The sequence below is a fragment of the Elephas maximus genome, chromosome 1, assembly GCF_024166365.1.
Source record: "Elephas maximus indicus isolate mEleMax1 chromosome 1, mEleMax1 primary haplotype, whole genome shotgun sequence".
Classification (NCBI taxonomy): domain Eukaryota; kingdom Metazoa; phylum Chordata; class Mammalia; order Proboscidea; family Elephantidae; genus Elephas; species Elephas maximus.
This window is the reverse complement of record NC_064819.1, coordinates 133,142,382-133,170,216: the sequence shown is the minus strand read 5'-3', so window position 1 is coordinate 133,170,216 and position 27,835 is coordinate 133,142,382. Positions and strand designations below refer to the sequence as shown.

Here is a 27,835-nt window from a genome sequence, read left to right as displayed (position 1 = left end):
CAAAGAACAGCTTTAAAAAATAATATACAATATCATAGACGGCAGGAGGTAAACAAATTATTATACTCATTGACACTGAGTTGATTCCAACTCATAGCAACCATACAGGACAGAGTAGAACTGCCCCATAGGGTTTCCAAGGAGCAGTTGGTAGATTTGAACTGCCAACCTTTTGGTTAGTAGTGGAGCCCTTAACCACTGTGACAGTGAGGTGGAATTAGTCAATAATTTGTGAAGGAAGGGCAGTTTGAGGGTCTTTAGATGATCCACGAATCTACAAATGGAAAAAAAAAAAATCTCACTCATCAGACTCATACTTCAGATCTCATTAAGATCATCCTAACTATGAGAATACTTGCATTTCCCTGTTGATGATTCCTCTAAAAGAATATTCTGATATTAAATCTATTCCCAAATTTGTACACACAGCTCAAAGAGTCATCTGGCCTAATCACACTAGAGAAAACTAATGAGCAAAACTCTCATAGTTCCTTACCTGTGGCATATTCTGCTGGTTTAAAACCTGCCATAGAAACCATCGTTCCTTTTTGGTGGTTCTTCGAACACGAAACATGGCTGCTACAGAGTACTCCTCAGGAAGGCCTTTGGGAAATATCTTACTGCAGGAGGAAAACAAAGAACTATTGCGGGAAAAGTGAAGATAGCAAGGAAAGAAAATCTAGGTATGAAGTTCTATGTCATACGGTATTTCAGTCATATTTTTCCTCAATGAATTGATAATTTGTCATGTATTTTAAATTTTATTGTGCTTTAAGTGAGAATTTACAGCACAAATTAGTTTCTCATTCAAAAATTTATACACAAATTATTTTGTGACAATTGGTGGCAAACTCCAATGTGTCAATATTCTCCCCCTTTCCTTTTACACCCCAGGTTCCCTGTGTCGATTTGTTCCGTTTTCCTGTCCCTTTTCGCTTTCTCGTCTTTGCTTTTGGGCAGGTATTACTCATATGATCTTGTATACTTTATTGAATTGAGAAACATGTTCCTCATGTGTGTTATTGTTTGTTTTATTGAAAAAAAGTGTTTTATAGGCCTGTCTAATCTTTGGCTGAAAGGAGTCACTTCAGTTCTGAGTTAGCAGGGTGTCTGGGGGCCATAGTCTTGGTGTCCCTCCAGTCTCTGTCAGACCAATAAGTCTAGTCTTTTTTTCAAGAATTTGAATTTTGTTCTACATTTTTCTCCCTCTCAGTCCAGGTCCCTCTATTGTGATCTCTGTCATAGCCATCGGTGCTGGTAGCCAGATACCATCTACTTCTGGGCTCAGGCTGGTGGAGGCTGTGGTTCATGTGGCCCACTAGTCCTTTGGACTAATATTTTCCTGTGTCTTTGGTTTTCCTCATTTTCCTTTGCTCCATATGGGATGGGACCAATAGATGTATCTTAGACGGGCACTTGCAAGCTTTTAAGACTCCAGGTGCTACTCACCAAAGTAGCATGTGGAACATTTTCTTTATGAACTATGTTATGCCAATTGAACTATATGTCCCCCGAGACTATGGTCCCCAGCCCTCAGCCCCAATAACTGGGTGCCTCATGGTGTTTGGATGTGTCTAGGAAGCGTCTATGACTTTGCCTCAGTCAAGCTGTGCTGATGTAACCCTATATTGTGTGTTGTCTTTCCCTTCATCATGGTTAACACTTGTCTACTATCTTTTACTATCTAGTTAGTGATTTTCCCTCCTCATCCCGCTCCTTCCTTGTAACCATCAAATATTTTTTTTTCTGCATGTAAATGTTTCTTGGGTTTTTATAATCGTGATGTCATATACTTGTCCTTTTGTGATTGACTTATTTCACTTAGTATTACGCCCTCCAGATTCATCCATGTTGTGAGATGTTTCACAGATTGATCATTGTTCTTTATTACTGCGTAGTATTTCATTGTTGTGTATGCACCATGATTTATTATCCGTTCATCTGTTGATCGGCACTTTTTGCTATCGTGAATAATGCTGCAATGACCATGGGTGTGCATGTGTCTATTCGTGTGATGGCTCTTATTTCTCTAGGATATATTTCTAGGAGTGGGATTGCTGAATCGTATGGTATTTCCATTTCCAGCTTAAAAAAAAAAACAACCTGTTGGACAGAGGGAAACCCTGGTGGAGTAGTGGTTAAGCACAACAGCTGCTAACCAAAGGGTCGGCAGTTCGAATCCACCAGGCGCTCCTTGGAAACTCCATGGGGCAGTTCTACTCTGTCCTACAGGGTCGCTATGAGTTGGAATCGACTTGACAGCACTGGGTTTTTTCGGTATAGGACAGAGAGGAAACCCTGGTGGCGTAGTGGTTAAGTGCTATGGCTGCTAACCAAAGGGTTGGCAGTTCAAATCCACCAGGCACTCCTTGGAAACTCTATGGGGCACTTCTACTCTGTCCCGTAGGGTCGCTATGAGTCAGAATCAACAGGTTACAGGACGGAGTAGAACTGCCGCATAGGGACTCCAAGGAGTGCCTGGTGGATTTGAACTGCTGACCTTTGGGTTAGCATCTGTAGCTCTTAACCACTATGCCACCATGGTTTCCTCTAGTTTTTTAAGGAGGTGTCATAGCATTTTCTGTAATGTTTGTACCATTTTACATTTCCACCTACAGTGTGTAAGAGTTCCAATCTCCCTGCAGCCTCTCCAACACTTGTTATTTTCTGTTTTTTTTTTTTTTTTAATTAGTGCCAGTAATATTGGGGGTGAGATGGTATGTCCTTGTAGTTTTGATTTGCATTTCTCTAATGGATAATGATCAAGAGCATTTCCTCATGTGTCTCTTAGCTGCCTGAATGTCTTCTTTGGTTAAGTGCCTGTTCATATTCTTTGCCCATTTTTTAAATGGAGTATTTGTCTTTTTGTTATTGAGCTGTTAAGTAGTCTACAAATTTTAGAGATTGGATCCTTGTCGGATATATCATGGCCAATTTTTTTTTCCCAGTCCGTAGGCTCTTTTTACTTTTTTGGTGAAGTCTTTTGATGAGCATAATTGTTTAATTTTTAGGAGCTCCCAATTATCTAGTTTATCTTCTGCTGTGTTATGTATTTTTATAGTAATCTATGTTACGGGAAAATGGAAATGGCTGTGCCTAAATTACCTATGACATTTTTATTCTTATACTCCCCCCTCTTTTTTATCTTCTGGTATTGCATTATTAAAGTTTGGGATGTGTGAAAGTGAATAGGTAGGCTATTGTACTATGTTGTAATATAGTACAATAGGGTGCTCCAACAGGGAGAATCTGAGAAGCCACTGTGGTCTAGCAAACAAGCAGAGAGTTATAAAGGAAATAAATAGTATCCTTTGGTTTTTTTGTTAGAGAAAGCACAGAGAATTTCAAAGAGCCCTAATAACAAGCAAATGTATTTTTTCCAGAGAAGAAGTTGTATCATCTTCAACTCTTATGAATGAGTTCCTAACACTGATTTCTAATATCAGTTTAAGACTGGTACCAAATATAACAAGGAGCTTTTAGCTTTAATTTTCATTCCTACAGAAAGGAAAATCAATAAATTTTTCCTAGATAGCAGAGAGACACAAAAGATTCCAAATGTCCTTTTGCCTCAATTTTTTTTCAGAATACCCGTTATGCTGGGTCCATAAAGAAACTCAAAAAATTTTTCACAGTGAACATATCTTGAATTTAAACATTTACTGGAAAGTAAGGAGAAATATGTTCCTCCAAGCTGACTTTTAAGTTTATCAGCATTGTATGTGAAAACTCTGCAAGACAGGAATCTTGCTTTTCTTTTATAAAATCATGAGTAATAGTAGGTAAAAATCCTCCAGCAGCCAAACATAGACAGATACTGTTATATATAAATAAAATGCCACACATTGTGATGGTAACTACTAACTTGAGATTTTACACTCAACTTTACTGAAACTGACAACCAAATTGTCATGGAAAATTGTGAAATTTTGTTTTTGGTGATCTGCTTCCAGAAGGTCACAGCCTTGAAAACCCTATGGAGCACAGTTCTACTCTGCACACATGGAGTCACCATGAGTCAGAATCAACTTGACGACAATACCAACTATATATATATATACACACACACACGTATATATTTAACTGGGTACTGGGTTATATATAAAATAAACATATATACACACACACACACAATTGTGAGGATGGCGCAGGACTGGGCAGTGTTTTCTTCTGTTGTATATAGGGTCTCTATGAGTCAGAACTGATTCCAGCACACCTAAAAACCACACACACACACACACACATATACAGTCGTGTGTCACTTAACGTCCATGATACATTTTGGGAAATAAGGCCTTATGTGATTTGGATGTTCTATGAACACCACATATCATGTGCCCTATGTTTGGGCAACAACTCACAGCATATACCTCCGAGGTCCCACAAGGTCACACAGTGCCAGGAAGAGGAGGAGCTTGTGGCCCCGCCCTCCACAGAAACAGGGGAAGAAGAAAGGCTCTCAAGGAAGGAGGGAGTAGAACACAGGCAGGGGGCAGCTGGGCCTGCACCTAAGCAAGTGATATGCCAGGGAGAAGGGCACTAGAAGGAGGAGAGCACATATACATGATGTCTGCACAACGGCCAAATCACATAATGTTCACCCGTCTCCTTCCCCAGCTCCTGTATGGGATGGGGCCACAGGCTCTTCCTCCTCCCAGTGCTGTAAAACCTTATGGGACCACAGACGTATCTGGTCCGACAATGCCAGAGGAATGTTATGCCTTAAATACGCACCCACTCTCTCTCTCTCTCGTTTTGTCTTCTTCCTTGAAGATACATTAAAATGAGAGGAAATTGACTTTTTTGCATCTGAACTATTATATCCCCTTTTAAGTGAGGACGTGATCAGAAAATCATTTGTAATTACTAATGCCATTAAGAGAAAGAGTGAAGTCCTGATACATGCTATGATAACCACGAACCTTGAAAACATGCTGAGTGAAACGTCAGCCACAAAAGGAAAAACTCTGTATGTTCCCTCTTATACAAAATATCAAAAACAGGCAAATGTATAGAGACTAAAGTTTATTAGCAGTTACCAGAAGTGGGAGGAAGGAAGAGGGACTCATTGCTTAGGAGGCACTGAGTTTCTGTAAATGACAGTGGAATAATTTGGAAATGAACAGTGGTGATGGGGGCACAACAGGATGAATGTAATCAATGTCACTGAATTGTACATGTAAAATATGCTGTATTGGTAAATGTTTTGTGTTACATATTTGTATTTTTTTTTACCACAATAAAACAGTTTAAAAAATCAAGTTTCTAAAATGACATTTTCTCTGGAAAGTCATTAGTATTAAACTAAATTTTACTAATGCAATTACTGTACTGCTTTAACTAACGTACACTTAAAAAAAAAAAAATTTGACTCCTGCCATTTCTCTTTGCCACCTCCCATTGGGACCAGCTATAAACCTGAAAGATGGCTACATATAAGGGTGAATGGTGACACTAAAAGAGAACTTCAAATTGGAAACTTTGAACTAGTTACTTGCACCAAAACTACCTTTGAAAAAAGAAACTCTCAACCCACACAGCAGTTTCCTCCAACACCGGTAACAATAAAGCATCGTTATTCCTTGTTTCATCAGCAACGATATCCGGGGCTTCCATGTCCTCTTCTGAATCCAGCTTGAATTTCTGGCAGTTCTCTGTCAATGTACTGCTGCAACTGCTTTTACATGATCTTCAGCAAAAATTTAATTGTGTATGATACTAATGTTACTGTTCAATAATTTCCACATTCTGTTGATCACCTTTCTTTGGAATGGGCACAAACATGGATCTCTTCCAGTCAGGTAGCTCTCTTCCAAATTTCTTGGCATAGACAAATGAACACATCCATTTGTGAACCATCTCAGTTGGTATCCCGTCAATTCCTGTAGCCTTGTTTTTCACCAATGCCTTCAGTGCAGCTTGAACTTCTTCCTTCAGTACCACCACTTCTTGGTGATATGTTACCGCCTGAAATGGCTGAATGTCAACCAATTCTTTTTGGTACAGCGATTGATACTGTGTCATATTTACTTCACGTCTATTTGTTTTTAAGAAATAAAAGTCTAAAGATGAAGTTTTCACCCTTTTATACATCCCCTCTTCCTGATCCCTTTACCTCCCTTCTCTCCCCTACCACTCTTCTAAATTCAGGCTGTTTTACTTGCAAGTAACGGAGCCCCAGACTCAAATATCTGAAACAACTAGGAAATCTATCATTTCATATAAGAAGAAGTCCCGAGACAGAATGGCTCCTTAAATGGGACACCAGGGTTGCGGCATTTCTGATTTTCTTAAAAATTTGTAAGATGGAGTTCTAATTTCATTTCTTTCCCACAATTAATACTCAAATGTATTGGTACCTCTTATTTAATAGTCCTTTCTCTCACTGATTTTTCAATCTTCCTTTGGTAAGCATAAAAATGCTGGATTTTCATTTTTCGAGCTAATCTTATTATTTCTACATTTTAATGGATGAATTTAATCCACTTACGTTTGTGATGAGTGATGCCTTTTTGTTTAATTCTGCTTTATTTCTGTAGTTTCTGCTTACCATGATTTTCTTCATTTATTTTTGCCTTCCAATGGTGATCAAATTTTGTGCATGTGTGTTTTTTTAATCACCTCTTCTGCATGTTTAGAGGCTATCTTATTTTTTAAATGGTCACTGCTCTAATTGTAGAGGAAGACCCTCAATGAGATGGATGACACAGTGACTGCATAATGCACTCAAGCATAACAATTGTGAGGATGGCGCAGGACTGGGCAGTGTTTCCTTCTGTCGTGCGTAGGGTCTCTATGAGTTGGAATCGACTCTCTACAGCACCTAACAACTCTAATTGTAACATACATATCTCACCGTGAATATTGCCAAGACGTCTAATGCTAATTTGGTATCTCTATCCTCCAAACAATACAAGGACTGTAGCACAGCATACTTGAGACAGAGTGAATCGGTCTGGCTGAGATAAATAAGCTCTGGCTCTATACTCCTAATTGAAGCCTACACACAAGCTTCACCGCCTCTCCCCTCCTATGGGTTGTTAGAATGTATTCCTTTCTGAATAAATAACCTTTTCTTACATTTTGTCAGCAGCAGGTAAATGGCAACTTCCTCAGGATTGTTTTTCGGGTTCCCTGCCGGGTGCAGAGCTTGCACAACATCCCAAAGTGGGTCCTGTTCAACAACCCAGCACCCCTCGCGACGGACTCCCATCTTTGTCCCAACAGCTCTTGGTTGGGGGGAAGGTCCATCTTGAGTTCCGGCAACACGTGCATCTGATTTTCATAATCCCTCCCCTTCTCTTGGAAATCTCCACCCATTTTATGAATAAAGACAATGCTTCTTCTTCACCTCCCCCCACCAGCCCCAAAACTTTATAAACCCTGGGAGATGGTTCTTTGGGGAGAGAGCCCCGCTCTGTCTTTCCCTCAGGAGCCTCTGCCTTCTTCCTACCACTAATAAAAATAAACCTTTGTTCGTGTGGAACTTCTGAGCCTCCCCTGGTCATTCCTGGTCAGGAGAAGGCAAGAACCTAGGCAGAACTTAGTTTTGAACTAAGCAATCTTAACCTGCAACATATTCACTGAACAATACCACACCAATTTCCTTGAAAATGTTTTCTAGAATTTTAGTTCTACTTTTTTAAAGCAAATAAAAAAAATTGGATTCAAAATATAATTACATACCAACTTATATATTTGAGTGCTTAATGTTGTTTCTTATGACCATTTCCTTCCTTCCGAGTTTATTTTTGTTCTTGCTTTAAGCATATCCTTTAGAAGTTCTGTCAATGAGTGTCTGTGAGTGATAAATTCTCGTTGTGTTCACTTTTGACATAGTTTAGCTCATTAAAATTCTCAAAAAATAGTAGTCTTCTTCAACACTGAAAGTATGCCTCTTCCACATGCCTCCATTCACCAGCTCAGACCTGGATTGGCGGCTTTCTAGGCCTGAAATTCAGTTATTATTCAGGGATATCCCATCTCCATTTACTAATGTTGGATCCCTATCCCTGGGTCTCTCTCCCTCTTTTTTTCCTTTGTTTATCTTTTTATTTAATTGCTTTCATTGTTTAATTGCTTTCAAAGAAATGGTGTAGTAAAAGTCTTTGCAAATGTTCTTATTCATTCTTTGCAATTAACTGACAGTCTGGTTATTATAAAATTGTAAGCTGAATGTGATTTTTACTTAGAGTTATAAAAATGTTCTTTAAACTGTCTTTTTGAATCCAGTATTGCTGTTGATAAATTCAATGCCTTTATGATTCCTCTTTTTTTGTATATGATTTTTACCCAATTTCCATCTTGGAGCTTTTAGGATCTTTATCTCAAGATTTCTGGAATTTTACAATGTTGTTATTCCAGGATTAATTGAGCAGTAAAAAACCCAGTACAGGGTCTTTTAGTATGGGCTACACATTTTTTTTTTTTGTAATTAAAAAAAAATAGGTTTCTTCATAACATTTTCTCCTATCCCCTCTTTTAGGAATTGTCTGACCTCCTATATTAACTTTCCAGTTTTCTTATATATTTTCTCTCCCATTTTTCCATCTCCTTATAATTTTATGCTCTGAGATATTTCCTTGATTTATCCTGTAATCCTTATACTGAACATCAATTTTTGTGTTTTTTTTCCTCCAGATTCTCTCGTTCTCTTTTTGAAAATATCTTGAATGCAGTATTATTGATCTCTTTGGTTTTGTCAGTTAGGCGGGCTTTTTCAAGATTTTCTTTGCATACTAGAATATCTCCATTCCATCCAGGTTAGCTTTTCCTGCTTGATAGTTTGGCCTCTCTCTTCCATGTTGGAAGTTTTATGCAAATTTCTGCTTATTTTTGGTAGCCCATTAATATTTAAAAATAAAGCACTAAAATTCTGATCGTAAACTTTATGTATGCTGCCACAGTGATGAACAAGCTTCACTGTATATAGCATGGTCCAGTGGTAATTTTATTGCAGGCCCTTCAAATGTTGAGAGGAAGATTATTTCTTTGGGGTTATTCAGTTTATTCAAAGAAGAATCCTTCCATTTTCCACTTGGTAAAGGGTATACACTTGGCTGTGGGCATTCTGGAAGCAGGATGGGTGTGCAGAATCCCACAGTTTAGTACAGAATTTTACCTTACTTCCCTATTTTTGGCACCATGCCTTACTCCTGCCTTTGCTATCCTGTTTTCTCCCAGTCTGGAGGGTCCCTGGGTCAACTTTTCCAGAAAGCAAATATCTCCTGACTGGCTAGATGAGGAAAGAAGAGATAAGCAAGGAGATCCAACTAGTCTTGCCATAAACTTTCAAGCAATTTTCCTGTTTTTCAAAGTCATGTCTGCTGCTTCCCTGGCACTAGATCTGCAGAACCTGGTTTCTCCTAGTGATGAGTTTTTCAGAGGTCTGCTGAAGTAAACTGACCCACTTCTCACCAGTATTTCTCTTCTGCAACACGAAGATTCTAACTTCTTCCTATCTGTTGAGTCAATTACCAGTCCTCCAACTCTTTTCTTCTAAAAATTTATTGTAATCTTTCTCTGTTGTTTCATCTCTCATTCTGCAGTTATTTTTTACACTTCGGAGAGTTGGGAAGGGAGAGAAGATAAACATATGCAGTTAATCCTCCATATTTAAACCTTCTTTTAAATTTTCAATCTGTCTATCACTAATGGCTCCTTTATGTTGGTTTACAAATATACACACATTTTCCCTTGCTATAAAACAGACAGACAAAACTTCCTCCAACCTTACTAGCCTGTTGTATTACCCGACCATCTATCTACCAAACTTCTTAGAATATTCTGAATCTCTACGTCTTTGCCATCTGTTATGGATTGAATTGTGTACCCCAAAAATATGTGTCAACTTGGTTAGGCCATGATTCCCAGTATTGTGTGGTTGTCCTCCATTTTGTGATTGATGTAATTTTCTTATGTTTTATAAATCCTAATCTCTGTCTGTGGTTAATGAAGCAGGACTGGGTTATGTTGAAGAGAATTGGAGTGGGATGTAAAACCCTTACTCAGATCACATCCTTGATCCAACGTAAAGGGAGTCTCCCTGGGGTGTGGTCTGCATTACCTTTTATCTTACAAGATATATAAAAGGAGCGAGCAGAGGGTTGGGGACCTCATACCACCAAGAAAGCAGTACCAGGAGCAGAGCGCATCCTTTGGACCTGGGGTTCCTGTGTGGACAAGCTCCTAGTCCAGGGGAAGACTGATGACAAGGAGCTTTCTCCAGAGCAGACAGAGCTGACACCCTGAATTTGGACTTCTAGCCTACTAGACTACAAGAGAATAGACTTCTGTTTGTTGAAGCCATGCACTTGTGGTATTTCTGTTACAGCAGCACTAGATGACTAAGACACCATCCATTCACCTTTAATCCTCTTGCATTCTGAAAGTATTTCCTACCTCTCTACAAAACTATCTCAATGATCACCCCTACTTTCCTATCAGATCAGTTGCTGGACTTTTTTCATTCCTCATGCCCCTTAATCATTCTGCAGGTTTTAACACTGCTGATATTCTTTCTTCATTAATATAAACCAAGAGTCACAACCACAATGGCTGTGGGGCCCAGAAACTGGAATGTAAGGTCCCTGAGGGTCTTAGTCTATCACCATTTATTCTGTCCTATAGGGTGTCACTGTGAATCAGAATTGCCTCAATGGCAACAGGTTTGGTTTGGTTTTTTGGTTTCTAGAACAAAAGCCTGCATATGATATGTACTCAAATATTATTAAATAAATAAATCAATAAATGAAATGAGTTTAGATATAAGCAACATTAAAAACAAAACACATGGCCCTCTCAGTCTAGCTTTGGTTTTTTCCATCTTGGATAGAAATGTGCATATAAGAAAATTTCACATTCCTCTTAAAATTTCTGTGAGGAAAACGAACAGCACAACTGGGTCAATAACAATTGACACTTGTCTCATATAGAGGACACATGTGGCAAGTGTGGGAAATGGAGAGCCCAACCCGTCTATAGGGGGCAGCTGCTATTTAGCTCCGGCCAACTGTTACCATATGGGAATTTGAGACCAGCACTGCTAGATCATCTCATTTTCAAGAGAAGCCAAAATCCAGATTTTTATCTAAAAAGTTTAGCATTTTAAATGCTGGAAACTTTTTTTTTTTTATATAAACACCGCTCAGAACAACAGTGTGCTAGGTAAACAAAACCAGTGACTGCTGATTGAGAACCTTGAATTTACATAAACATTTACTGAATATCCACCATTTGTAGAGCACTGTGCGGCTTACAAAGATGGAAAAATTAGGGTCCTTACCCTGAATGTTTCTTATAATCAGTGGGGAGAGGGAAAATACCACAGGTAGTATAATGAATATATAAATTAAAAGAGAAGAGAAAAATACGGAGCATGGTCAAAATTGGAACTAAAGGTTGTGAATGGAAACCCTAGTGCTAGGTATGACACTACATTTAAAATCCTGTAACAGCAGGATATTAGATGTTGGAGAATTCTACACAGGTCTTCGGGAAGGAATGCAGCCAGACAAAGGGGAGGCGAGTGGATCTGCTTGAAAGATCTCACCTCAGAGTCATGAGTCATAGATGGGTACAAATTATATCTACCACTAGGTTTGCATAGCACCTTGTTCTTCTGGGTCTCCTATTGCTGCTGCGCTTCACCACTTCCACCAAAATGCAGGTGCTTACAAAGGTTCTTTCCTCAACCCACTTCTTCCTACGTGATCTCTTCACTTCAGTGTTGTATCTCCACGAATGATAACCAAGTCTATATCTCCTGGCCTAATATATGCACCAAACCTCAGGCCCACATTTCAAAACATTGCAAACTGGACAGTTTCTGCCCCTGTAGAGTTCACAGTCCAGTAGAAGAGTCATAAACCAGTAGCACATCTCCTCTAGAATGTTCTATAAACACCTCTAAGACATACATTCAATGGGAGCCTTTACCACTTTCCCTTCTAAGTTTGTTCTTTCCTCATGGTCCCCATATCTGTTAGTAACACCTCTTTCTCACTGAGACTGGAAACCTAGGAATGATGTTGACTATTTCATGGACTCTGGATTCCACATTTGATCAGTTTTACCAAGCTCTGTAAATTCTATGATGTGCCTCTTTGGCGCTTTTATTACCACCACCATAATACTGGCTACATTTACCTCTCACCAAACAGCTGTGTTCACTTTCCCTCTGATCCCTTACCTCTACTCTTTCCCCCTTTAATCCTTCCTAAAATGATGCCATAGGAATCTTCCCTCTGCAGATCTCTGATGGTGCTTCTCCTCTTCCCCACGGTCTTACAACTGCCCAAACTACTTGATCTGACATTCGAGTTATTCAAGGTTCAAGCCCAAAATGACCTAGACAACTTCATTTCCATCTTTACCTCCACAAATATTGAGTCTAAAATAAGAACCAAAAACCAAAACCAGAAACAAAAACTATTAATATTTTCTTCCATGCTCTGTGTACTTCTCTGCCTCTTTGCCCTCACTCACAATTTCCTCCTCTAGATTGCTCTTCAGTTCCATCCTACCCCATCCATAGCCTGCACATAGACCAAGAGGCAGTCATTTGAACAGAACAAGGGGATACTTCACAGATAATATCAGGAAACATGTGCATCTGGTTTGTATCTTTCACCATTCTTATTCAATCTGTACATTGAGCAAATAATCCAAGAAGCTGGACTATATGAAGAAGACCATCTCATCAGGATTGAAAGAAGACGCATTAACAACCTGTGCCATGCAGATGACACAACCTTCCTTGTTGAAATGGAAGAGGACTTGAAGCACTTACTGAAGAAGATTAAAGACTACAGCCTTCAGTATGGATTGCACCTTAACATAAAGAAAACAAAAATCCTCACAACTGGACCAATAAGCAACATTATGATAAACAGAGAAAACACTGAAATTTTCAAGGATTTCATTTACTTGGATCCACAATCAACACCCATGGAAGCAGCAGTCAAGAAATTAAACATACTGTACTGGGCAAATCTGCTACAAAAGACTTCTTTAAGGTGTTAAAAAGCAAAGATGTGACTTCTAGGACAAAAGTGCTCCTGACCCAAGCTATGCTATTCCCAGTCGCTCATAAGCATGTGAAAGCTGGACAATGAATAAGGAAGAACGAAGAAGAATTGATTCCTCTGAATTATGGTGTTGGCAAAAAATATTGACTATTCCATGGACTGCCATAAGAACAAACACATCTGTCTTGGACGAAATACAGCCAGGCTGCTCCTTGGAAACAAGGACGGCGAGAATTCATCTCATGTACTTTGGACGTGTTATCAGGAGGGACCAGTCCCTGGAGAAGGACATTATGCTTGGTAAAGTACAGGGTCAGCGAAAAAGAGGAAGACCCTCAACGAGATGGACTGACATAATAATGTGCTCAAACACGGCAAAGATTGTGAGGATGGGCAGTGTTTCGTTCTGTTGTACATAGGGTCACTATGAGTCAGAATCGACTTAACGGCACCTAACAACAACAACCAACCATAAGTTCAAATCCTATCAATCCTGTAATGTTCCATGTAATACCACATACTCAATTAAGCCTTTCCAATTACCCCTATCACAGATAACCTCCTCATTAATCTTTTCATTCTAGTGAGCCAAGACTATAGGAGCGTGGCCATGGTTTACAGTTCAGAGAAGCATACACTAAAAATGATCTAATGCACACAGGATGATCCTGCCTGTTTGTGACAGATTGTTTCCAAGATAACCTCAACAATATCTCCTATCCCATATAACTTTTGCAAAGACATTTTGCCATCTCTCTCCTCAAGGTGCAGAATATATTCCCCTTCTCCTCTTAACTCTGTAATGGGTCTGTGACTTGCTTTGACCAATAGAATGTGTCAAAAGTGATGTTTTAGAGTTTTCAAGCCCACACCTTATTAGGACTGGCAGCTTCTGCTTTCTCCCACATAGAAGCCAGATGCCATGTAAGAAGTGCAACTACACTTCTTACACTATATGACTACACTATTTTTTTTTTTTTTTTTATGCTGGGTGGAAGCCCAAGTCTGCGATGTAGAGAGAAAGCACTGAGGTGCCAGATATGTGAGTAATGTCTGCTTTTGTTTTCTTTATTTTTTTTTAATTATTGAGATATAATTCCTTAAAATTTTACATACCATGAAATTCATGCTTTCAAAATATACAGTTCAGTGGTTTTTGTATATTCACAAAGTTGTGCAACCATCACTACTAATTCCAGAATACTTTTATCACCCCAAAAAGAAACCCTACAACCATTAGCAGTCACTCCCCATTTCTTCCTCCCCCAACTCTTGACAACCACTAATCTGCTTTCCGTCCCTATGGATTTGCTTATTCTGGACATTTCACATAAATATAATCATACAATATGAAGTCTTTTGCGTCTGGCTTCTTTCACTTCACATATGGTTTCAAGGTTTATCCAGGTTGTAGCATGAGGCAATACTTCATTCTTTTTATGGCTAATCAATATTTCGCTGCATGGATATACCACTTTTGTTTACCTTATCATCAATTAATGGACATTTGGGTTGTTTCTGCCTTTTTGTTATTATGAATAATGCAGCTCTGAACATTCATGTCCAATTTTTGTGTGAAAATATGTTTTCAGTTATCTTTGATACAGACCTAGGAATGGAATTGCTGGGTCATATAGTAACTTATGTTTAACTTTTTGAGTGACAAACTTTTCCAAAGTGGCTACACCATTTTACATTTCTACAATGTATTTATTAAGTTACAATTTCTCCACATTCTCATCACACTTGTATTGTCCATCTATGTAACTACACCTACTCCTTATTTTTTGGCTCTCTAGTTATCCGAGATTTCACATTTACAACAACAGTAAAACATCTACTATCTGATTATTTTGTGCATTAATGACATACATCTGGCAGTAACAAACAATGAGGTTGAGGCAACAGTAATGCTGGCTTCGATGATTGAGATTATGTGTCAACTTGGCAAGGCCATGATTCTCAGTTTGGCCATTATATAATGATGTAATTTGGCAATTATGTAATCTGGCAGTTATGTAAGGATATAATTTGGCATTACGTAGTAATGTAGTATTCCTCCATTTTGTGATCTGATGTGGTCATCCTCCATTTTTGCATAATGCCAATTTTCACATAACGACCTAGTCTTTGGAGCCTGACCATATCAGTAAGTGAGGAGTGGGTGTATATTAAAGCCTTACTAGTGAGAATAAACCAATATCTCATTGTGATTTTGACTGGCATTTCTCTAATGATTAATGATTTCGAGCACCTTTTCATGTACTTATTGGCCGTTTATATACCTTCTCTGGAGAAATGTGTATTCAATTAATTTGCCCATTTTTAAATTGGGCTATTTGTGTTTCTATTGTTGAACTGTAAAAGCCCTTTATATATTCTGGATACTAGTCTCTTATCAGATATATAATTTGCAACTATTTTCTCCCATCCTGTTGGTTGTCTTCTCACTTTCTCGATGGTGTCCCCTGAAGCACAAAAGCTTTTAATCTTGATGAAGTCAAACATACTTAATTTTTTTTTCTTTTGTTGCTTCTGCTTTTGGAGTCAGAGCTAAGAAATCATTGCTTAATCCAAAATCAAGGAAATTTATGCTCGTGTTTTCTTCTAACACATGTTTATGGCTTTAATTCCTACATTTAGCTCTTTGATCCATTTTGCATTCATTTTTATACATGATATGAGGTAGGGGGTCCAACTTCATTCTCTTGCATTTACATATCCAGCTGTCCTAGTACTATTTTTTTTTTGAAAAGGCTATTACTTCCCCGCTGAATTGTCTTGGCACCCTTGTCAAAAATCAACTGACCATAAATCAAGTGACCGTAAATGTATGGGTCTGTATTCAGTGTCACGTCTACTCACTGTAGTCTCTACTCAGCTTAGTGGTCAACTGATGATTGGGCAGAAGTTTTCTTAAATTCTTTGGACCTATCGGTCTCTCAGCCTCTGACGAAGGGTTCTGTAGGTATGTTGGAGAATGCCTTCGATGCTCAGGCAGGCAGTTTACAAGTCTGCCTTAGCGTTTACTTCCTGCTTGCTCAGATCTTCGAGGTCAGCCACAAGTGAGAGCTTAGGGCATTTTCAAGCCTTTCCTGGGCTTGCACACTGCCCTGTGTATGTGCTTAGGCTTCTAAATTCTCACAAGTATGTTGGAGCTTTTCAGTGCTCTCTATGAACTTCACCTTCTAAAGCTTTTCCTTTTAAGTTTTTTTGTCAGCTTCTTTTTTTGACCCAACTGTAAGTGTCGCCTCAGGCAGCTATGGTGTAAGACAATTGCCACTAATTATTTTAACAAATACCTGAGGGAAAAGGCTGTTCTTACTGAGCAAGTTCTGAATCAGGTCAAAAGAAAGCAAGCCCTGTGAGAAGAGGTTTCCAGGGAACAACCGGATAGGTCAAATAATGACAGTTCTCTGGGAATGAAGTTTTTGGTAAGTTCCAAACCTATTCAATTCCCCTCCAGTAGGTAACAGGCTGCTAGTTTTCACTGTGATTAAGGGACTGTTTTCAAGGCTTTGTGGTGCTGGGTGAAGGATGGGAATATAGCAAGCTAAAATGTCATGAAGCATGCAAATATTTTTCTTGAATAAACACTCCTCAGATTGTTAAAAACATTTGGTTAATTTCCAGAGTTCTGAAAATATTGATCTTTATAAATTTTGTCTGTTCTCATTGATTTTATGGAGGTGCAGATTTTCTAAAGTTCTAACTTTGCCATTTTATCTGATATCACTAACGATACGTTCTTGGATCTTTCAGCTCAGCCCCAACTGGAAGCTGGAGGTAGCCAAGTGAATGGCCCCAATTAATGCTTTGTGAAGCAGAAGAACCACACAGTTGAACCTTTTCAAATATGTGGCTCCAGAAACATGAGAAAAAATAAATTGTTGATTTAAGCCACCAAGTTCTATAGTGTTTTTGTGTAAGGGAAATTATAATGAAAATACCCTTTTTCTCACTTCCTAAATAATACTATAAATATGCAGTCATCTGTTACATCTCTTTACAAGATTGCAAGCTCTTTAAAAGATGGGACTGCATTAAAGCTATCTTTGTGTCCCTGACAATGTCTGAGAGCAGTGCCAATAGTAGGCACTTTATAACTATTTGCTGAACAAATGAACGATACAGCAAATAAATAAGGATATACTTAATTTTGAGATAATTCCTTAATGCTTCACAAATAAGCTAAATACACTTTTTTTTTAATAATTTAAGGTCTAATTAAAAAAATCTTTATACCTCATGAATGTTTTCCTCTGTGACAAAAGATTATAAACCAAAATAATATTATTAATATTAATATATAATATTTATATTTTTATGATAAAACATTGAAATAAATTCAGTTTTGTTTAAAGAAAAATTAATTTTTTCTCAGCCCAACGAAGGTCATAATAGATCAAAGTCCTTATAATTACTGTATTTTCCTTTCAGAAATTCATAGTCTGCTTTCAAGACCAAAACTGATTTTGTTTGCCAAGATTGTAATTTTAGAAAGAAAAAATTCTGTATATATATCTACTTTTACAAATATGATTCTTTTTTATACCACACAAGCACAAACACGTAATGTGACACAGAATAATTTCTCTGCGTCTTGCCAAAATTTCTATTATAAAAGACACCATATTAGATTACTGGTCTGTTACCAGAGAGATATAATGACAGCTATCCATGCTTGAATATTTTTGAATGGAGTGTAATTTCCTATAAGAAATCCTATCCATTTCTTATTCAGTGATACTCTTATTGAGAAAAATATTGTTGATCTTTACTTGCTAACTCATTCACATATATATTGGGCTAGAAATTCTCAATGGCATATTTCCTGCCCTCCTACCATTTTAAACATATTACCTCTAGTTCAATGTTCTCAATGGAAAATTCATCCACATAAATTAATAATAACCTACATTTGAAGTGTTGAAAAGCAATGATGCCACCTTGAAGACTAAGGTGAGCCTGACCCAAGCCATAGTGTTTTCAGTAGCCTCACATCCATGCAAAAGCTGGACAATGAATAAGGAAGATTGAAGAAGAACCGATGCCTTTGAATTGTGGTGTTGACAAAGAATGTTGAATATACCATGGAGTGCCAAAAGAACAAACAAATCTGTCTTGGAAGAAGTACAGCCAGAATACTCCTTAGAAGAAAGGATGGCAAGACTATATCTCACATGCTTTGTACATGTTATCAGGAAAGATCAGTCCCTGGAGAAGGGTATCATACTTGGTAAAGGAGACGGTCTGCAAAAAAGAGGAAGATCCTCAATGAGATGGACTGACATAGTGGCTGCAACAATGGGCTCGAGCATAACAGCGATTATGAGGATGGCACAGAACCGGGCAGTGTTTCATTCTGTTGTACATAGGGTTGTTATAAATCCAAACTGACTGGACAGCACCTAACAGCCACAACAACACTTGAAGAGATCAGAGTTAGTGAAATGGAAGTGTAATTAATTCCTTATTTTTCATTGTCTACTTCCCTTCACATTAATGACAGTCCCCTAAATATTCATGGACATATGAGCTCACAGGTATACAAAATTAACAAAATATCCAACCTAAAATCAATATTAAAAAAAAAATGCCTAAGTAAAAGTCATAGATAGCCAAACTAATGTGGCTCCAAATAATCCAGAGATACCAGGGAAAGCTTGCCACCTTGCTGGGTCCTTTTTACATTGGCCCCTAAGAGAGTGGACCAGTTCTATGAATAATCTAGAGTGTCTCTGAGCCTCATAATTCACATATCTTAGACCTTTTGCACTTGTATTTTACTGCACTGTACCCAAAATCTAAAAAGTAGTTTTCATCTACAGGTAGTGCCCAACTTAAAACGTATTGGAGTTACGAGGAACTGCACTTATGATCATTTTTTTTTGTAAACTTATCATTAATAATATGTAATACATATGTATTAAAAAAAATTTTTAATACATATAATGTTGCAGTGAGTGATTTGCTAATATTATCATTCTCAGATGTTCAATGTTATGATTTATAAAGATACTGATAATAAAAGGCAATAATGAAAAATAAAAAATGCGGTATTTGACTTATGTTAGAACTGACCTACGATGGAGTACTTAGAACAGAACACTGTCGAAAGTAGGGGACTACTAAACTCTCCGATGTTCTCTGTATACTAAAAAAGCAAAAACAAACTAACAAACAAAAAACAAGCTCATTGCCATCGATTAAATTCCACCTCACGATGACCCCACGTGTTACAGAGAATTGCTCCATAAGGTTCTCTTTGCTGTAATCGTTACAGAAGCAGATCACCAGACCTTTCTTTTGTGCTGCTGGGCAGGTTCATACCGCAAGCTTTAGGTTAGTAGTCGAGCACAAACTGCACTACTCAAGCACCTTCTTTGTATGCAAAAGCCCAGTTATAAAGGGGAAACACTATCAAACTGCAGGGAAAATGGTAGAGGATCAACAGTGGGGCTCATTACAACGACTGGCTATGTCAGAATGCAATGGCCAGGTCTGAGACTCCGTACAAGTGAGATTTTAACCCCCAAAAGAAAATGATTTTATAAAAATCTTAACATTACAATGGTTCTTTGTGTTAAAGTTTAAGAGAGATTCTTATTTTCTTCTTTATATTTCTCTACCTTCTAAATTTTTGCAATGAACATGATTGTGTTAAAGATCATTAAAAAAAAAAAAAAAACTTCTCATTTTGGGAAAGAATAATCGTAGCCTCTAAAATGGCTATAAATTAACCCCATGTTCTTCAAGGACAGGGATCAGGAAGAATTAACACGCACACACAAGAAAAGACTATGTCCCTCAATATGTGATGGCAAGGTCAGTACATCAAAAAATGATAAAGGACTTAAGAAACATTTTACGGAAGGTAAAAAAAAAATAAGTCGCAAAAGTCTGTAACTCACAACCTACAGCCTTCATTATGAATAAATCACTGAACCATTAAGAGAAGACGGAAGAAATTTCAAATGAAAACACACCCATGTCAATATTTCCTCCATATACTTAAAATCTCTAATTACAAAGTATTAATGCCTATATTCTTGGTGTTGGATAAAAATCAACATCTTGTTAACCATAAATGGATTCGCTGTATAGAACTTAAAGATACATTTTATTTGTTCAAATTTTTTATTAACTGCTTCTCTATGTCTTTTTTCCCACCTGATTAATGAAAAACCCTTTCCTGGCCAGAATTTATTCAACACCATTAGGAAATACAAATAAAATGACAAAGTCTAAAGGTTTTCTACAATACAGGGTAAATTTTGGCAGGAGATAAAAAAAAAATTTAACCACACTGTGTACATGTAATTGTTATTTTGTTGTTGTTAGGTGCCATCGGGTCAGTTCCGACTCATAGCGGCCCTATAGGACAGTATAGAATTGCCCCATAGGGTTTCCAAGTAGCAGTTGGTGGATTTGAAATGCCAACCTTTTGGTTTGCAGCCAAGCTCTTAACCACTATGCCACTAGGGCTCCATAATTGTTATTAGATAGGATTATACATCCACTGCCTTTTGTATATTTGGTATGAATTCAGAGATGCCAAAATTTTCCTGATCTATGAAGTGCTCTCACTGAAAAGACAAAACACCTAATATTCTATTATTTTTCCTCTCTGGAAAAGTGCTTCTGTTTATAAAGTTCTCTGTTAACATTAAAATAGTTCCAAGAAACTGGTCGCATTCTGTTAACACATTTTCTCATAATTAGTTCTCACCTTGGAAAGACACATCAGGGCTCTGCAGGGATTGTTATAAGGCGAGGAAACTTTAATGGGGACAGTGTAGAGAGGAGAATAATTCCAGAGCAGGAAATGTCCCTGAGTTAGCCCAACCAAGATGAGATGCCTTTGATGAGAGCCCTGGGCAGCCAAATAATCTCTTTAACGCACACCATTTGAGGGGAAGAGTTTTAAAAAGAAGTGGGAGGGGTGGGAAGTGGAAGGGGAGATGCAATCAAGATAAACCTTGCCTATTTCTCTCTTCAGAGCTCTGGACTCACATACCTAAGACCTACTGGACATCTTCACTTGGATGTTTAAAAGCCTCTGTAATTAAATGACTAAAATTATTTTTTTTGTTTTCCTGCCCAAACACATCCCTCTGAAAGCATTCCACAATTCAGTAAGACATCACTATTCACCAGCTGGAAACCCTGGTGGGGTAGTGGTCAAGAGCTGCAGCTGCTAACCAAAAGGTCAGCAGTTCGAATCCACCAGGTGCTCCCTGGAAACTCTATGGGGCAGTTCCACTCCACCCAATAGGGTCACTATGAATTGGAATAGACTTGACTGCCACAGGTTTGGTTTTGGTTTTTGATTATTCACCAGGTGCTCTGGCCAAATCCCTAGAAGTCATTCTTGTGTGTATGTGTGTGTTCTAAATATATATATAACAAAACATTTGCTAATTAAACATATTTTACATGTACTATTTGATGACGTTAATTACGTGCATCATGTTCTTGATTCTTCCTTTTCCTTGAGTACCCCTTATTCCATCCAAAAAGAGCCCTGGTGGCACAGTGGTTAAACACTTGGCTGTTAACCAACAGGTCAGTGGTTTGAATCTACTAGCTGCTCTGCGGGAGAAAGATGTGGCAGTCTGCTCCTATGAAGATTACAGCCTTGGAAACCCTATAGGGCAGTTCTACTCTTTCCTATAGGGTCACTATGAGTCAGAATTGACTCAAAGGCAATGGGGTACCCCATCCGAATTATCTCCAAATCTTATTGTTTCTGTCTTCAGAATAGATCCTGACTCTGTCCACTACTCTCCATCTCCACTGGCACTACCCTAGTCCAGGTTGCCATCATTTCCCCATGATTACTGCTATAGTGTCCTGATGTTCTCCCTCTTTTCCCTCTTACGGTCCAGGCTCCATGTAGCTGCTAGAGTGAGATTTTAAGATATAAGTCAGATCAGCGTGCTCCCTTAATTGTAACAGTCCAACAGCTTTCCATGTTTCCTAGAGTAAAATTCACATTCTTGACCATGACATATAAGGCTGCATGTGATCTGACCCCTGCCTTCCTCTGCCACATCACCTCCTACTTTAGTCTCTGCCTTGAACCCGAGGCTGCAGCCACTGACTTGAATTTTTTTCCTAAACACACCAGAATCATCAAGGTCTTAGGTCTTGTACTTCCTGTTCGCACTGCCTGGGACAGTCTTGTCCAGAGTTCTTCACTTAGATGGGTTCTCTTCACCATTCAGGTCTCAGCTGAAATGTCACTTTCTCTCAAAGGTCTAAAGTTGTTTTCACATCAGTCGTTATTTAACACATTACCTTGTTTTATTTTCTTCATAGGCTTATAACTATTTTAAAAACCTATTGTTATATGTGATTACATGTACATGTCACATGTGATTATGTGTGATTGCCTAACTCTAACTAATAGAATGTGATTTCCATGAAAACAGGGGCTTTGCCAGGCTTGTTGCTGTAACTCAAGTATTTAGACTAGTACCTGATTATTGAAATTTGTTCCATTAATGGAAAATCCACAATGGTGCCTACAACCAGTCCTAACCAAAAAAAAACAAACCCACTGCCATCCTAGTAGGTGCTAAATACTTGTACTCAGTGTAAAATATATAAATTAGTTTGCATAATGCCTTAAAATTGAGGCCTTTGAGACTCTGTGCTATGTCACAATCAGCAGGATAGAAGCAGAAGAAAAAATCAAGCCCTATATGATTATACAGCAGGTCAATCAAAGATTTTGAAACAAAACAAGTCCAAACCCAAGAACAATTCTTACTTTCAAAAAGTATTTTTAAATCTCTACAGGTAGTAGCAAAACACAACAGCTGCTATAAGATTTCACCAAAAACATCCTTCAGCAGAAGTCTTCCAGTCTTCGGAAATATGTCATCAGAAACCACACACAAATCTGAATAGAACCTTAATAGTAACTTAGATCAACCATATCACTTTATAAATGAGACATTAAAGCTACAGAGGTTAATTACTGCCCCAGAGTCACTCTGCCAGACAGAGGTCAGGATGGGACTTGACCTTGGGACTCCTAATTCCAAGGTCAGTTTTTTCCAGCATATCAAGTTGCTTGCATCCTCTGGGTTAAGAATAAAATTTCCTTCATGGTTACCGATCTGACTTCCAAGCAACCTTTGGGGATTATAAGGAAGAAAAACATTTCTCAATTTTTCTGAGCACAGGGGAAAATGTAAATAAATGTGAACTATTAATTTTAAAAACTGAAAAAATAAGACAGTTACAATCATACTATAATATTAACAACAATATATATTTTGGGCTCCAAGCAGAGTATTCATTATGACATTTGCACATCTTAGGTGACTAGTAGCCTCAGGGGTAGATTATTACAGTTCCTTCCCCAATGATATTTTGAGCACAGATCAGGAAGTATCTCAAACAACACAGTAATATCTTTAAAATAGGAATTACAGTCTGTTGGATTTCAGGAAATATATGCATACAGAAGAAGGTGAAAACCAATCAGGAACCTTTTCTCTCTATTCCTTAGAGATCGTTTCTTCAAACAATTAGAATTTTCCACCATGTATTCTTCAAAAATGAGTGGAATTTCCGAGAATTAATGAAAATTAACAGAACAGTATATGTGCTAATAACCATGTAATGTGAAGAAAGGTATAAAGTGTTCTGATAAAATGGGCCTTCTGTATTTATCTTACTGGCTAGAAGTAATATAACGGGGTTTTAATACCTTAGGAAGAACATCAGTAGAAGAGTAACCTAACTAAAAAGATAAGTAATTCCTTAAAATGTGAAAATAATGATCGAAGTGGCTATTTCAAATGATTATGGAAAGAAAGAGAACCCTTAGTGCTAGTGATTTCCTGGTGTATGCATCAGTGTTCACTTCCATCTCATTGATTCTCTTATAAATAAACATGACATAGCTATACACAAAGCCTACTTAATGAAGGTGGAGTGTCTGGTCTCTTAGGGACAGGAGGGTGTCACTGGAACACATAATGGGCATTCTCGGCTGTTCCATTAATGAGAAGCCAATAAAAACTGCCTTAAGAGGGTAAACCTTTTTTTTTTTTTTTAAACATTTTCTTCTAGATGGTGAGCATTGCAAACAGAGCAAAGCCAGAGAAATCAGTACACCTAAATAATCTGTTCTTTTAAGGTATATGCAAGCGTTATGGATTGAATCGTGTCCTCAAAAAATGTGTCAATTTAGCTAGTCCATGATTCCCAGTATTGTGTGACTGTCCACCATTTTGTCATCTGATGTGACTTTCCTATGTGTTGTAAATCCTACCTCTATAATGTTAATGAGATGGGATTAGTGGCAGTTATGTTAGGGAGGTAAGACTCAATCTACAAAATTAGGTTGCATCTTAAATCAATCTCTTTTGAGAAATAAAAGAAGCGAGTAAAGAGACACGGGGACTTCATACCACCAACAAACAAGAGTCAGCAGAATAGCACAGCCTTTGAACCTGGGGTCCCTGCTCTGAGAAGCTCCTCAACCGGGGAAGATTGATGACAAGGATCTTCCCCCCAGAGCCGACAGAGAGAGAAAGCCTTCCTCCAGAGCTGGCACTCTGAATTCGGACTTGTAGCCTCCCAGACTTTGAGAGAATAAATTTCTCTTTGTGAAAGGCATCCACTTGTGGTATATCTGTTATAGCAGCACTAGATAACTAAAACAGCAAGTATTTAATGATATAGTTGTTTTATGGGGAGACGGAGGCAGGCATTTATTCTCCATGACTATTCTTAGAAGACTCTGGTGGTTTTTTGATCAAGAAAAATAAAGACCATAATGAAGCTCATAAACATCTTTATTTCTTAGTATATTAAGTAATTGGTAATTTCATTGTATATCAAGTTCAATTTGATGTATTTGTTCCGAATTCCTAAAAGAACCATAGTTTGTTCTTTGGCAAGTAGCGGCTTTGCCTCCTGTGTAGAAAAAGTAAAGGAAAAACCAAACCTCAGAATGAGAGGGGTTTGGGAAGAAAAATCCATGACTCCTAGTTTCTTTTTTGTTCTTTTACTGGCATAATAAAGAACATCAGAAAAGGAGTAAAATATAAAAAAGAACAAAGATTAAGAAGCTTTCACAATTTCAGTGCTCATAAACTGCAAACCAAGAGAACATAATTATTCTAGAGAAGTTTCATTTTGTAAATGATACTCCAAAATTTGAGTGTGATATATATTCGGACAGAAGATTGTTCAAAAAGTTTAATTACTGATTACACTGGTTCCAAGGGAAATTCATAGCACTACCCTTGAAGAAAAGCCCTTTTTTTTTTTTATAAAGTGCTATTTCGGTAGAGCTGAAGTGAGCTTTCCAGATCATATTTAATAAGACTAACTGTTACTTACTTTTCGCTTTTAAAATGAAATGGCTTCATGGAAAAAAAAAAAAATCTATTTTTAAATATCAAGAACTGGCTTCCAAACTAATTCTTCCATTCTGAATAAGCATGGGGAAGGGTTTATGCAGAACTTCCGTGTTTACAAGTATCAATGGGGCCTCTGACTTGCTGTATATCTTCCAGGAAGAGAAATACGATACAAGTTACATTTCCTGAGAGTGAGTGAGAGATGTTTGGAGTTTATAGTAAGTCATTTCTTTCCCAGCTGACATCCACCATCACCTGTCACATTACAAGCAATTTGGCTATCAGGGTCTGGAGAGTTGGTCTGAAATGCCTTCCTCAGGCTGGTTGATGATGTCCCACAGACACAGAGACTCTAAAATCTTAGCCTTTTGGTGTTTGCTGAGGGAATTCAGACAGATAGGTTCTTAACGGGACAACAAAGCTTGGAGGATGCTCTAATAATCTCACACCTGTTGTAATTAGCACTTGTTCATTGTGGCACTGTCAATGGCTTCCCATTGAAAACAAGATGATATTCAGGCGACAAAAAAATCAAAGATGAACTAGAGAAGCTGTTCTTCAAAAGAGGGGCTCCTTTGGTGGCTAATTGTTTCAGGAGCTCTCCCTCCTGAGGAAAGACCTGAAAATCCTGAGGCAAACACAACCCCACCCCAAGAGTTCATCTGAATTCTCAGGTGTTCTGGGTGCTTTGTTTCTGCTTCAGGATCAGTCAGGAGGTCTCAAATCTAACTGAAAACTGCAATTTTTCCAAAGGCATATATATGCTCAGCTGATTTTTCTATAATGTAATACTATTTCTCCCTTTTTATACGAGTAAAGTCAAACTCCTCAGCCTGGCACATAAGGCCCTTCAAAACAACGCCCCCTGCCCACCCTTTCAGCTTCTTCCACTCACCATTCTCCCCACCTGTGTTCACTTATCACACAGAATTTCTCACCATTCTTCAAATTGCCTTGACCGCTAAAACCACCATGATGCTCTAACAATAGCACACTGACCCCATGAACTACTAAATTCTTATTTCTTCCTCAAGCCTCAACTTTTTGCTTTCTCTGTGACTCTTTTCCTGACTCCCTCAAATGACTTCATTTGTGCTTCCAGAATTTATCCTACATTTATCTAAAGATTCCTACTACATTCTTTTTTTTATTTTAATATATTTTTTTTAAATTAACTTTTATTGAGCTTCAAGTGAACGTTTACAAATCAAGTCAAACTGTCACATATAAGTTTATATACACCTTACTCCGTACTCCCACTTGCTCTCCCCCTAATGAGTCAACCCTTCTAGTCTCTCCTTTCGTGACAATTTTGCCAGCTTCCAACTCTCTCTATCCTCCCATCCCCCCTCCAGACAGGAGATGCCAACACAGTCTCAAGTGTCCACCTGATACAAATAGCTCACTCTTCATCAGCATCTCACTCCTACCCACTGTCCAGTCCGTTCCATGTCTGAAGAGTTGTCTTCGGGAATGGTTCCTGTCCTGGGCCAACAGAAGGTTTGGGGACCATGACCGCCGGGATTCCTCTAGTCTCAGTCAGACCATTAAGTACGGTCTTTTTTGGAGAATTTGGGGTCTGCGTCCCACTGATCTCCTGCTCCCTCAGGGGTTCTCTGTTGTGCTCCCTGTCAGGGCAGTCATCGGTTGTGGCTGGGCACCAACTAGTTCTTCTGGTCTCAGGATGATGTAGGTCTCTGGTTCATGTGGCCCTTTCTGTCTCTTGGGCTCTTAGTTATCGTGTGACCTTGGTGTTCTTCATTCTCCTTTGATCCAGGTGGGTTGAGACCAATTGATGCATCTTAGATGGCCGCTTGATAGCATTTAAGACCCCAGATGCCACATTTCAAAGTGGGATGCAGAATGTTTTCATAATAGAATTATTTTGCCAATTGACTTAGAAGTCCCCTTAAACCATGGTCCCCAATCCCCTGCCCTTGCTCCGCTGACCTTTGAAGTATTCAGTTTATCCCGGAAACTTCTTTGCTTTTGGTCCCGTCCAGTTGAGCTGACCTTCCATGTATTGAGTACTGTCCTTCCCTTCACCTAAAGCAGTTCTTATCTACTAACTAATCAGTAAACAACCCTCTCCCACCCTCCCTCCCTCCCCCCCTCGTAACCACAAAAGTATGTGTTCTTCTCAGTTTATACTGTTTCTCAAGATCTTATAATAGTGGTCTTACACAATATTTGTCCTTTTGCCTCTAATTTCGCTCAGCATAATGCCTTCCAGGTTCCTCCATGTTATGAAATGTTTCACAGATTCCTCACTGTTCTTTATCAACGTATAGTATTCCATTGTGTGAATATACCACAATTTATTTATCCATTCATCCGTTGATGGACACCTTGGTTGCTTCCAGCTTTTTGCTATTGTAAACAGAGCTGCAATAAACATGGGTGTGCATATATCTGTTT

General features: G+C 38.3%; 1 protein-coding gene across 1 annotated transcript in view; it reads right to left on the bottom strand.

Moving 5' to 3' along the window:
* The window catches only part of COL19A1 (collagen type XIX alpha 1 chain), a 376,494-nt gene that overhangs the window by 302,498 nt on the left and 46,161 nt on the right, over positions 1-27,835 (bottom strand). The window contains exon 5 of the mRNA XM_049873731.1: positions 497-620. Coding sequence (XP_049729688.1) covers positions 497-620 — 124 coding nt within the window. The remainder of the gene's footprint in view (positions 1-496; positions 621-27,835) is intronic.